The sequence below is a fragment of the Lipophrys pholis genome, assembly GCF_963383615.2.
Source record: "Lipophrys pholis genome assembly, chromosome: 17".
In the NCBI taxonomy this organism is placed as follows: Eukaryota; Metazoa; Chordata; class Actinopteri; order Blenniiformes; family Blenniidae; genus Lipophrys; species Lipophrys pholis.
In genome coordinates this window covers 6,195,976-6,209,087 of record NC_137643.1, presented here as the reverse complement: position 1 = coordinate 6,209,087, position 13,112 = coordinate 6,195,976, and the positions used below count along the sequence as shown (strand labels likewise).

The window sequence follows — 13,112 nt, the reverse complement described above, 5'->3', positions numbered from 1 at the left end:
TATTTTATATAATGCTATTGTTTTACAGATTCCTTCCAGTTGAGATTAAATCAGTTTTTCAAGAGGCCCCTGAACTAAAATGACACTTTTATGGTCTCCATATTACACAATCTATACAGTTAGTGGTGCCAATCAGCTTATATTCAAACTTATTTAGAAAAAAGTGCCTTTTTGATTTAGAGTAAACAGGTTTAATCAGTAATGCTGCTTTGATATGTCCTTTTCTGATCACATCTGACTCCAGCTGATAAAACTCATCAGTCCATAGCTCATGTTCATCTGGGGGCTTGAAAAGTGCAAGTGAACGAGGACCTCTGAAGTCTAAAGTGGGAATTACAAGCAGACAGAGGGAGTACATGATGTGAAAAACGAAGAGGGGGAACATTTTGCTGAACTCTCGTAAAAAAGAAAATAAAGTACATGAGCTGAATATAAAGAATGAGGTTTTGAAGTAGTAAATACTGCAAAATGAAGTGCATTTCACGAGACTTTCTCACCTGGGATGACGCTTTAGACTTGGGGTGCTTTGCAATCACTGTGAGGGAGAGAAACATTGTTCAGAAACCTTCAAATAGAGGAAAAAGTTAAAACCCTTATACGGCCCACTGTCATTTGGGAGCAGCTCCATGGAGCGACTGATTTGTGGTCTGTGGTTCATCTGAGATGACAGAAATGACCTGAGCTCACTTCACCATCAGCAGGCAGCGTGCAGGAACATGCAGCTGACCAGGACTCTGCAGCTGCATGTTGACCCATAACATCAGGTCCATCCTACAACCTATGACTAAGTTCTCATCCTGCAGTGGACAACAGGCAAGTATTGTTCCACATGCTCAATTTGGGCAGAAAAGGATGCCTGTGTTGGCTTAAAGCCCTTTAAAATAATCTTTTATTGTACTTCAGAATATGAAAGAGCCATTGTGTCCTCTCACATGGGGAACAGCACATTTAGGCAGCAATCAGAGCAACTAAAACCACAAAGTGGAGCCAAAGCCAACACGAGCTGGCAGCTCGTGGAAAATGTGGATCCTGCCGTCCTGGAAAGGAAATCCTGCCAATTTATAATTACTGCATTTGGAAGAGGGAAAAAAAACAAAAACATTTCCACTGAGGACTGAAAAACTCTGAGTCGAGTTGTGAATTCATTGTGAGCAGCGTGAGCTGAAGCCTATCACAGGCCTCCACACACCCACAGAGGAGAGGCCCACCTACCTTCCAGGTACCTCTCCAGGGAGGACGACGAGCTCTGGTTCCAGCTGTAGCAGCAGAAGAAGAGCAGCCACACCAGGAAGGTGGCCAGCACCAGGGCGAGGACCCAGAGGAGCCGGGCCACAGCCGGGTTAGTGACGGCCCAGGCCGTCAGGATGTCCATGCTGAGGGTCGCTCAGCACACTGTCTCAATCGGTCTGGTCGCAGCGTGAGCAGCACAGCTCATGAGTGGGTTGCAGTGGGCCGGGTGGTGTCCTCTCGGGGCAGACACGATGCCTACAGCAGCAGGAAGAAGCAGCAGCCAGAGCAACGGCAACCACAGATGGATACCAGCTGTTGCACAAGGAGCCCGGCTCAGACCTCAGCCCACGTCAGCTCTCAGTGTGTGTGTGTGTGTTGTGTTTTACACAGTCCTGGAAAAGTGTGAGTGTGTGTCTAAGGAAAACAGATTGGAGGAGTGGCCTGGAGTAGTCTGCAGCAGCTAACTGAGCTGTCAGCCACTCCCAGAGCTGCACATCACAAGAAGTCGTCTCACACGGAGACGGAGTGACGGTGATGTCGAGGGGCGACTCAGAAATGCACCCGGGGCTTTTTCCCCTCGCTCCTTGAACACCTGCCAGCTGGGACTTCGGTAATGACAGGCCTCCCTCACGTCATAAAAGACGCTTTGTCTCTGCGTCGTCTGTCATTCCTCTAAATCAAATCTTTTTTTAGACCTTAAAAACTTTCAACCCCAACGAGAACGACTAAGTACCAAAACAAATTAAAACTATTCTAAACCAGTTTTACGCTTCTTCACAGAGCCGCACTACAACAGTAATGCAGTAAAAACTGGTTTTACGAAGCATTTACACCTGTCAAATATTTACTGAGAAGATCCTGAAAAGAGGTGGTGTCAGCATTAAAGGTGTGGTTAAACATCAACACACACCTCCACCTCACAGGAATAACAGAAAGACAATAAGGCCGAAAATGTGAGTTTTGTGAGGCAGCCTTTCAGGTTGGTTGACTTCTAAATACTAGTTCACATGTTATTTACATAATGTAAATAATTATAGCTTAAATGGATGAAATATGAATGTTTTTTTTAACAGCAAAATCCAAAAGTAAACCTTTGGTGCCATCTAGTGGCTAAAATGAAAACAAACTTCTTTCACAGCAGCAAAAATGTTTAATTGACAGCTTAGCGTCACATCAGCAATTTTAGAAGCATTTATTATTGAAAAAAAATGAACTTGACCTCAAATTGCAAATATAACAGGATAAATAAAACAAGAGTCCATTTGAAGTAAAACATAGATCCAGTGAAAACACGAAGACAAACTAGCTGCCCCTCCGGAACTCTGTTGTATTGCACAAGTTAATCTGGGAGCTCCGACGAATGTGGATGAATAAATTAATTTAATAATACAATAAAAAGTCTCCAGGTCCCAGGAGCGACCTGCTGCTTATTCACGCCAGTGGCTCAGTAGAAGCCGGAGTCCTGAGCCGCCCAGTTTGGCGTCTGAGGAAACAACAGAAGAGCACAAGAGGAACATAAGAGGTTTATCGCTGGATGCTTGAAAGCTGAAAGGTTGACAATTAAGCAGGTAGGTGATGTCGGTACCAAATCCAACAGGGTTTTTTTTTTTTAAGTGAATAGGAGCAGAATACTTGTTAGACAAGCAACTCAATGTTAAAAACATCAAATTCGAGGTGAAATAAAATCACCACCACCACTCTGATTTAGTGCCTCACGGATATTTGGTCTGATAACTTGTAAAGTACATAATGACTAATGGGACCAGTTCAGTGAAGCCTTTTATACAAGTAAATAAAAGCGGAGAATATCAACAAGCTTCTGGGCAGCGATTGTGTAGAAAATTAACATTTGGCTTGACGATTAACATCAAATAGAAACTGAAGGATGTTTGTCACGTTTTCATATTCTGAGCGGAGTTTGGTTAGTTTTTTTTTACGTTCAGTCCCCTTTCACACGGTTTACTTTACCTCGTTCCTGTTGTTGTGTGCCACCTTCTTCTCGATGTTCATCGCCAACATCTGACTGCGGAAAGACAAGCTCTTCGTCTTCTCGATCACCTGCTGGTACGGTGACACGGCGTTGTTTCCCATCACGACATGCCCCTGAAAGCCAGTGCCAGAAAAAAAAGAAAGTGATTTTCTCCTCCTATAGTATCCCACACACACACACGCTGAGCTTTTCCCAGTCTGACAGGAGCAAATAAAAACACTGACACGGTGCTATTTCTCCAGTCAACACTGTTTATGCTTAACCGAGTGATTGGAAGCTCTTCTGGACGACTGAATGTGGAAACTCACCAGTTTGGAGTCGATCTTGGCATCAAGTCTGGCGTTACGGATGAGGTTGACGATCCACCTCTCCGCCTCCTCAGGCGTCATGTTGAGCTTGTCTGCCAGCATGCTGAGAGGAGAGAGAGTCAGCGAGGAGGGACGCTTCATTTAACTAAATATCCTTCAGGAGAATTCAGGCTTCAAAGCTTTTTTTTCTTTTTTTTAAATACTGTTAATACTCTTCAAAAACTAGGACACAATGCAAGAACTGCAAGAAGTTAAAATATTAAACATTGAAATAATCAATGGAAAACTTTACCTAATTGTCTTTGAAGTCAAACGCTGTTTCAGACTCCACCCACCTGATGCTGATGCACTGATGGATCCGACAAAACGTCTCAAAGATGAAGAGTCGAGCGTTTTCAATAAAATCCTCAAGACAAGCGACCAAGAAGAAGTCGTTCACGAGAACCTGAAGAAGAAAAACAAAACAAAGAAACACCACAATACGGTCAGCATTCACTTTGAACTGTAATTACAATTTACTTTGCAGAAAACTGCAGATAAGAAGGAAAAGTCTGTAATTACGGTGTTTTTCGTCTCGGTGATCATGAGGCTTGTTTTCCAGTAAACAGAGTCATCGTCAAGGCACAAGTTATCAAAAAGGCCCATTTGTAACTTCAAAAACACTAAAGTGAGTGTTTCCAACCAGCATGAAGTTTACATAACAACCACACAACATGTGCAGGCACAGAACTTTTAACTATTGGCTGAAACCAACCTCACATTAAAATGTCTTAGTGAGAACAAACCAACAATGCAGGATGTTTATTTCAGAGCTGCTCTGTATTTAGATCCTGCTGGGGATTATGGGCTTTTCCTTCTCTGTCCAGTGAGTTTGGCAAAGCGTCAAAACAGCCAGAAGACACACAGTCACACAAGAGTCATCGTATTAGTGGGAATAAAAAGCACATGTCCCACTTTTCTCATTGAAAAACACAAATCAACTCACTTTTCCTTGTAATAAAGTTAGAAAATAAACTCTTTATTGTCACTGCACTTTAACAATGATGTGCTACGACATCGATCCAACTAATTCCTCTCCCGGGTCATAGTTTCTACCGTCATCAAAGTTAAATAATAGAACTTCGCCTGCAACAGGTCACATGCTACATTTTTTCCTCCTGAATATATCTTTAATTGTGTAGTCAGATTTACACACGATGGACAGTAAACAGTAAGATTATGTCTCGTCTGTAACAACTTGCCTTGGCAATCAATCGTATAATGTGGGAAAGCCTGTTTATTCCCCTTTACGAGGTGCGACCATTTTAACAAACATGCACTTGTGGGATGAGCGGCATAGTGGTGTATCACACATTTTTCAATGTAATAAAAACAATCTGATGATTTCTACATTACTTTTTCATTTATTAATTTTTAAAGTCTCCTGCTCTGACTGTATTTAGTGGCGAGTTTTATGTGGCGTTGGCCTGTTCATTAACATGTACTATCCTTTTTGAAAATAAAGAAAGTGGAATATATAAAATATTCATGTCATATGCTACAACACTGCATTCGAAGGGACTATTCGACTGGCTGCAACCCGTATATATATGACTTTAAGTTAAAAAAAACATTTCCAATGTCGAGAATAAATATCATTTCGGTCGACACAGATCCAAATTACCAGAGGTGTACTGAATCAAAATACAAAAAGTAAAGGAATGTGTTACTGATACTGTTGGGATGCCGGTTTAGTTCCCCTTTAATGGGTTCCACATTTGTAATGCGCCGAGCAGCAGAGCAGAGGATGCAGGCCGCAGAGAAAATCAAGTATTTCGGTAAATAACAAGAAATCTAATCCCCAAGAATGTTGCAGCTTCTGCAAACATGAATCACTCAGCTCTGTAAAGTTTTCACCCAAACTGTGGAGAACATTGTTAGTACCCAAACAAACGGTGTTGATTTTAATATTGAGCATCTTTTTTTTTTTTTCTTTGATATGAATGAAGTCAGTGACAATTCAGAGAGCAGCATTTTAATGAGATCTGTCTGCAGCCTCTCATCTCTTACCGCCGCGTCACACAAACAGCATCGCGACCGAACAAAGTGCCACAAACAAATCAAAGCTGCTTCGGCGGAACACAACTCTTTACTTTGCAGCGTCAAATTTGGTTCATTGTAGTAAATCCATCTCCAGGCCAATAATCCAAGAGTATTAAACGAATAGTGTTGTAGATGTAATGTTCAAGAGTTGTTTAATTAAAAAAGTCGAAGGATATCCCCGACTGTACTCATCAAGATACGTTTCTTCGTCATCCTCTCAAAGACATGAAACCTACATGAAGCGATCTCGACAGCCGAACACGAGCTCTGAAGAGCTTTACTCCAGAGATTATACGTGTGTGTGTGTGTGTGTCTGGTTGTTGCTGTGATCACAGCAACATGAAATAAGATGTTTGTGCCACCTCAAAACTCAGGAAAGAGCTTAAATGCATGAATATATTAGTGACCAGGGTTTTGAGTAAAAAAAAAAAAAGAAGAAAAAAAAAAGATGTGTTGCCAATATTTCATGAGAAACTTCAATCAAGTGAAACAGCAAACTAGGAGTGAGTCAACACTCACACTGGAAACGCACCAGTTTAGTTTTTATTACCAATGTCTGGAGTGACGCTTTAGTTTAAAAACAAATTACTGTTCGGGTAATTAAAAAGCACTGTTAATCTCATGGGGAGTTTTTTTTTTTTTTTTTTTAAAGAGCAAGACGGCTCCTCCAGAGCTGAAAGAAAGACTTTCATTCTTCTATCATGATGCTCACACACTGACGGGGGGGGTTGAAGCTGTGTGTCTGCTGCATCAATGACACAAAGAGGCTAAAAGTCAGTGGAGGGAAGAACTAAAAAGAAAGTGTCAAGCGGTCCCAAAGCACGGCTACCAAGAGGCAGTGGAGAGTTTCTTACGAGTCCCCAAATCTGACAGCTGTTCCGCTTTGACAATCAAACTCAATACAAGTGAGAGCCAGCAAATCAGGCCAGACATGGATTTACTGGGGCTGGAAAGCTGCAAAGTTAAATGGCGGGGACTCAGGAGATCAGCGCACCATAGCTGAGGGGAGCCTCATAGTCCTTCTCGGTCCCGGGAGGCAGACCAAACCTTTATGGAGGGACGGAGGCGCCTGCAGCAGGACAAACACACTCTTCCTTACCGACTCACACTCCCGCAGCTTCTTCTGGGCGCCGTCAAAGTCAAAGTTCACGTAGAGACACTCCACAAATTCGGTGATTGGGTCTTTGTAGGTGTACGACTCCTGCGGGGCGGAGGGACAAACCATCACTCACGTGTTTATTAAGTCCTTCGGGCGTCTTGAATACGAAGGACTCTTTAAAGTCTTACCTGTTGAATGACTTTCACTAAGTCCTTGAGCACTTGCCGGCGCTTCCGCACATCTTTGTTGGTGATGACCGCCGTGGTCAGGTACCGCAGGATGTGTGGGCACATCGTCTGGATGGCATTCAGATACCTGGAAGTAATAAAAAAAAAAAAAACAGCACACAAGTAAAAATCAGCACATAGAAATAAATTCATATTCATTAAAAAAAAAACACAATATTGAAGTAAAACTTTAGGGCAGCCTTCAGCACAGTAAAAACTAGTCAATATTGCTTAAAAGGTTTAAGAAGTTTAAGAGAAAGCCTCATAGCCATTTGTCCTTGAAAAAGATAAGAAGGTGAAAACATGTCTTTCTGTAAGCTGAGAGATGTATATAAGAGTATATGTGACTCACTGCGGCTGGTAGAGGAAGAGCTCGATGATGTTGTCCCTGCCTTTGGGGTGATTAAAGAACACAAAGAGAGACCAGTGGATGAGCCAGGTCCTCTGCTGGAGCGACTGCAGGGGGGAGCTCACCGACTGGAAGGACACAAAAACAAGAGATTGACAATAAACAGCGTTCAGGAAGACACTGAAACTGAACATTTAAGAAGCAGCAGAGTCACAAATATGGAAATGTGACGCAGTTTTGTAATCATTATTAGTCTTCGGGTTTGTTCACTGTCATGTGAAATACTGCATAGCTGATTTAAGTAGATATTTAATACGTCGTAGTCAATACTTGGCTATTCTGACTGAATACAGGGGACCAGTTTATTGGTTTGCAAACACTCTGATGCAATTTTCTCTTAGTTTGACACGTTTCTACTTTCATCAGAGAATCCGGAAACATTTTGTCAACGGACAAATGTAGTGAGAATTTCTCCAGTTTGAGTGACCTCCGTGTGTGTATTTTACTCTAGGAGTAGTAGAAATAGTAGTAGTAGTAGTACTGAACCCAGAGCTGCTGTCAATAGATTTACCAAGCGTGTGGTGAAAGTAAAGAATTCCAAATTGTCATACAAATGTAATGTAGTAATTTTGGGCAGCTGCAATTTTATGAGTATACACCCTTTAGTACATTCTGCAATCTGCTTCACTACATTCAAAATACGTGCGGAGACTTCTGTAAGTATATGATTACTGAGTCCATGTTCTGTGTTCGGTCGATTGGGGGAGTTTCTCTGTCAAACTTCAGCAGAGTTCGGCTGAACTTTGTTCATACTTCCCCACCAAGAACCTCTTTCACACGGTGAAACCCACTGAGGTAAAACAGGTTTTCATTCAGAAGGAAGCTAGAAAGTTGCCTGCTGTGTGATTTCAAACAGCGAGCCGAGACCAATCAAAATGTACCTGTAAGTACATGCAAGTAACTCCACTTTGCTTTCTCACAGAACTCGCTTCACCTCCAGTTGCCCCTCTGCTGCCACCTCCTGCGGCAGCAGAGGCAAGAAAAATCGATCAACCATCCCACCTTCATTCACACACACAGCAGAGCAGAACAAAGCTGAAACAAACCGGCTGTGAGAGAGAGTGACTTCTCGCTGAACCAAAGCTGCCGAGAGCGAGGACGCCAAGAGGAAAGTTCCTTACGTTGTTGTCGATGGTCTCCCGTAGACGAGTCAGGTCCTCCATGGCTGCCTCCCAGTTCTGCATCAGGATCTCAGAGGCCAGTTTTCCCCACAGAGAGCTCAGAGCGTTCCTGTCGGTGGACGGAACCTGAGCAGACGGCGAAGAACTCAGGTTCAGCATCATAAACTATTTTGATGATCACATTTATTAAAGGCCTACTGCACACGACAATATGCTTCTTGCTCTCTGTACAAAGCTTTTCCACCCTCCTATCCTAACAGTTGAAACCATCCACCGCCGAGTCATCAGAATCCATCTACCCCTCTATTCCTTTTTGCCCCTCTCATGTCTGATGACTTTTATTACTCCGTTAGTTCTGTCTGTATAGTCTGGGGGTGTGATTAAGAGTGGGAGTGCACTTTTGTTTATTTAAGTCTTGTCTGATTGTTCTTGGAAATGAGATGTTCCATTTCAAGGACTAATGTGTGGAAAATAAGATCTCCATTCTGTGAATTAACTGTACATATATCAGATTCTGCCTCTCTGTGGAATTTCTTACCAAGACCCGGAAGAAGTAGAGATATTCAGCAGCACCGGAGTAATTACCACACTCATACTGGAATTTGGCGTATCGGTACAAAGTGTCCAGGTATTCTTGACGAAACTAAAGAGCAAAAAAAAGAAAGAGAAAGAAAAGAGAACACACTCGTCAAAGCTGAACACACAATGAACAAGGGTCAAACTGGACAAGCAACCAATTATATGGAAAAAATGCTCAACTTTCACTGAAGGGTTTTTCCATTACGAGCGGTGATTCAGCTGACAAAGAGTCGTTATGAAAAACATTGCAAATTATTAAAGTTAGAATAAAAACCCGAAAAAATCTGGAGCCACGGCAATGCTGTCATTTTTCAAAACGCCAGCACCTGTGCCTTTTTATTCTCAAAGAAGCTAATTGGATGGAGCCGACAGCATGCAGCCGATTAGCGAATTCTGCCAGCTTCCTTCGTCGTTTCAAGAAAAACAAAGTCTGTTTTTTTCAAGCTGAAAAGTCTTTTTTTTTTTAAACTGCACTTGATGTGACCAACACGGCTATGTGTTTATATAACAGAGAGAAGCGCAATTCATTTCCATTAGACTGAATACTCTCCAAAACGTTGTGCCAACACTGATTACTGAGCAGGTAATGAACACATTGGTGGGTGTTGTGGGATGTTTGAGGATTCACAGATTCAAAAAACACAGTCCTGCTGACTCACAGTGGCAGCTGGTTGTTATGGAAACAATAGCAGTAATAATGCCACCCACTTTGAGATTTAAAAAAAACAAAAAACAAAAAACAAACTTTAATACAGTAAATAGCAGCATGTTTACACTGCTGCTATTTTTAAAACCTACATTGTGCTTTTCCGACAGGTAATCAAAGAGCATCCGTCCATCTCTGAAGAAGGAAAAACAAACTGAATCAATAGATGTCACGCAGCCAGGCGACTCTTTAAAGGATCTATATACGATTTTCTAAGTGCAATAATACTGTCAGTGTCGAATGACAAAGAGACATTTTTCTCTGACCTTGTGGACTGCATCTGCCGCGTGGTCTCCGGGTCTTCAAACATCTTCACTATTGGCTCGGTCTCTGACTGGAGCTGCTTCAGCTGAGCCACCACAGTCGTCCTCTTCTCCCTCAAGGCTGAAATAAAGAAAGCACATTTCCTTCAAACACAAAGGTTCAAGTCAGTCCAGCTTGTGTTGTACGGCGCTTATTTAAACAGCATTTCTTCATGGAAATGACACACGGTAATCACAACGAAGGCAGTGCAAAATAATTTAAACAGGTGAAAATATATATATAAAATAGAGCTCATTAGATAACACAAGCAATTATCTCAGATGAGTAACAAAAGCAACTGTCAGATGTCCTGTATGTTATTTCATGAGTTAAGTGTTGATTGAAAGCTTTATCAAAAGAGACAAACCAACACAATCCATCAGTCTGAGTTAAAAGGCAGAAACTGCAAGAAAAGCTGCAGTCTCACATTTACTTTACAAAGTTAGAAAATATGAGACTTTTTATGGCAATCTGAACATTTTAAGGGTTTACTACAGCAAATGGCCACGAGACAATTGTGTACATACCAACAATGATATGCGTAGACAATTCAACTAATCTTGTATAAGTATAATTAGCTAAACTATGGAACGAGATCCGATTTGGTTCAGTTTGTTTGTGCCGCAGTAGAGGTAACTGTTTAGCAAATTAAGTTGAGAGGAGCAAGGATTGATCATATTCCACACAAAGCTTAAAACCAACACAAACGATGCAAAATCAACATTCACCCTTGAAATAATGGTAAAACAATATAAAAGGTGTAGTCATTTTAGATTAGGACACGTTTGGACATATAAAACAGCTTTAGAAAGAATGTCCTTTTCAGGTTATTGTAATTACACTCTCGGGTGACGGAAAAGATAAGTCAAGGTATTTTGCATGTGGCTTAAATCTTCTATCATTCACTTGAATATCATAATCTCATATTGTATAATACAGATGATGAAAAGGTTGTCCATGCAGGATAGATTCAATGCTTGAGGAAGGTAGTTTTTTTTTTTTACAAGGATATTACAACAGGACAAGACAAGAGTGATCTTACAGTGTGGGATTTCCTTGTCCGAATACAGGTTTTTGTACACATCCATGGCGAAATCCACCATGTTTGTGTCGCTGAGGAGGTCCAGCTTTCCTTGCAGGAGTTCCTTCTCATTGTAGATCTGTTACAAAATAAAACAAACAAACAAAAAAAAGAGCATCTGATCATTTGAGTTTGAAAGTGAAGAATAGATGGACGGGTGGTTATTAAAACAGAGTAGACAACAGTAGAGCTGATTTTAAAATCAAATAAAGTGAACGTTAGTCCTGCGTCTCGTTGGATGGGCGCGATCAAACGCCTGCGCTGCGCAAATAACGGATAATTAATTAGCGCACGTATCGGCATTATGTACACACAACGTTAATATATCTACATAACGATTGTGAAAGTGACTCAAACTGATACGAAGATAGCATTAAGAAGCTGAACAGCCGGCTGAAGATGACTAGAGATGCCAGCCAAGCCGGTTAGTGGCCACAAACTCATTCTAACGAATAATAACAAGGCAAAATCAACCCCTCCATCATTTCTCGACACTTGTAATATGCAGGATAGGCACCTCTTTCACGGACAGAAACTCTAGCAGAGGAAAGACCAAATGCCGGTCCAGAAAATGTGCGATCTTGGTGGTCAGATCGTACTCCGCCATGTTGGCTGGCTTCAAAACTAAACTTTATTGTTCACACCGGAAGTGTGAAACGGACTGGTTGGTTGTGCGCATGCGCCAATCAGTGACGCCGGGCCCCTTGACGGTACTCAATTTCCCTCCACCACTCAGTCATTCGTTCATTCGTTCAATGAAGCGGTTTACCGTCATGTTTACACATATGTATGGATCTAAAAACCCCAAGCAGTGAAATGTGCTGCATATGTAGATAGATAGATAGATAGATAGATAGATAGATAGATAGATAGATAGATAGATAGATAGATAGATAGATAGATAGATAGATAGATAGATAGATAGATAGATAGAGTTGAGGTCTTGCAAACCTTGTCCAAGTTCCGTATTCCAAATGTTGTATTTTCTTTCTTTCTTTCTTTTTTTTTCTTTTTTACAGAATGCACAAAGAATGAACCCCAAATAGCTCTGTCAATTTCACTGTGCCTTTGTAAATGCTTCAGTCCCAGAAATGTACAAATGGTTTTAGGAACTCCAGCAGTGTATTGGTCTGTATTAACACAGATTCAGATGATTTTCTCTGCAGCTATTAGAGAAGTTCCAGAACACGTTGCACAGAAAGTCCCTGAGAGGTGTATTGTCCAAATAAATGGAGAACAGGATTTTTTTGGGGAACCTTGTTATATATTCACTTTCCACGATGTCACTGAGGCATCCAACAACTGCAAAGGGCTGCTGAAATTGCACTGAGAACTCATGTAAAACAATTTAGGTCCAACATAAGGAGGCAAGGAGTCTTTGTACCCGGTGTGCATGTTGTCGAGCTGAAAGAGTCTATTCTATTGTACTGACGTCCCTGAGGTCAGAAGAGAGAGCCGTCGGACAGGTAGCAGCTGTCCCCGCAGCAAGACTGCGATCGCTGATGTGGGACATCGAGTTCATCAGCAGTTAATGAACAGGAAAAAAAATCTCCACGTCCTGCCGGGTATGTTACCGCCTTGAGGCCACTCTGATTGGAGAGTCAATACCCATGGAGGGAGATCCATAGTGTTTGAGGCGGCAGTATCGGTCGTTTCCTGAGTCAAATGATCTGCATGAGCTGTGGAGGCTCGATCACACACTCAGTGCAAACTGCTTCAGGAACCTATTTTAAAAAAGTGTCACACTGGTCAAAAGAAATATAAATGCGAAGAAACATGCGGCTCTCTTTAAAAAGCTATTGAAGTTCAAAATATAATTTCAGAGCTTTGTTCGACTTTAAAAGGCTGAAATTCATTTTCGTCACGTTTCAGGAACTGAGATTCTGCTCACTGTTGTTTGTCACTGTGTCTGCACAGACGGGTTTAGGAGTAAAATCAAGGTAAGAAATACAAATAGCTGCATAGTACAAGTCTCAC

The 13,112-nt window shown here is 41.6% G+C and overlaps 2 protein-coding genes across 2 annotated transcripts in view; both read right to left on the bottom strand.

The window, feature by feature from the left end:
• Positions 1–1,624, bottom strand: part of pleca (plectin a) — a 97,142-nt gene extending 95,518 nt beyond the window's left edge. The window contains exons 1-2 of the mRNA XM_080484897.1: positions 1,213–1,624; positions 498–535 (exon numbers count right to left, since the gene is read on the bottom strand). Coding sequence (XP_080341023.1) covers positions 498–535; positions 1,213–1,372 — 198 coding nt within the window. The 5' untranslated portion in view covers positions 1,373–1,624. The remainder of the gene's footprint in view (positions 1–497; positions 536–1,212) is intronic.
• Positions 1,625–2,363: 739 nt separating this feature from the next.
• On the bottom strand, positions 2,364–11,773 carry eif3eb (eukaryotic translation initiation factor 3, subunit E, b). Its single transcript, XM_080484908.1, has 13 exons — positions 11,653–11,773; positions 11,097–11,214; positions 10,018–10,135; positions 9,844–9,886; positions 9,005–9,109; positions 8,467–8,592; positions 7,289–7,413; positions 6,898–7,024; positions 6,710–6,811; positions 3,864–3,973; positions 3,529–3,631; positions 3,199–3,333; positions 2,364–2,713 (listed from the first exon to the last, which is right to left on the bottom strand). Exons 1-13 carry the CDS (start codon positions 11,740–11,742, stop codon positions 2,675–2,677), a joined length of 1,341 nt encoding a protein of 446 aa, XP_080341034.1. The 5' UTR covers positions 11,743–11,773; the 3' UTR covers positions 2,364–2,674.
• Between the last annotated feature and the right edge of the window lie 1,339 nt (positions 11,774–13,112).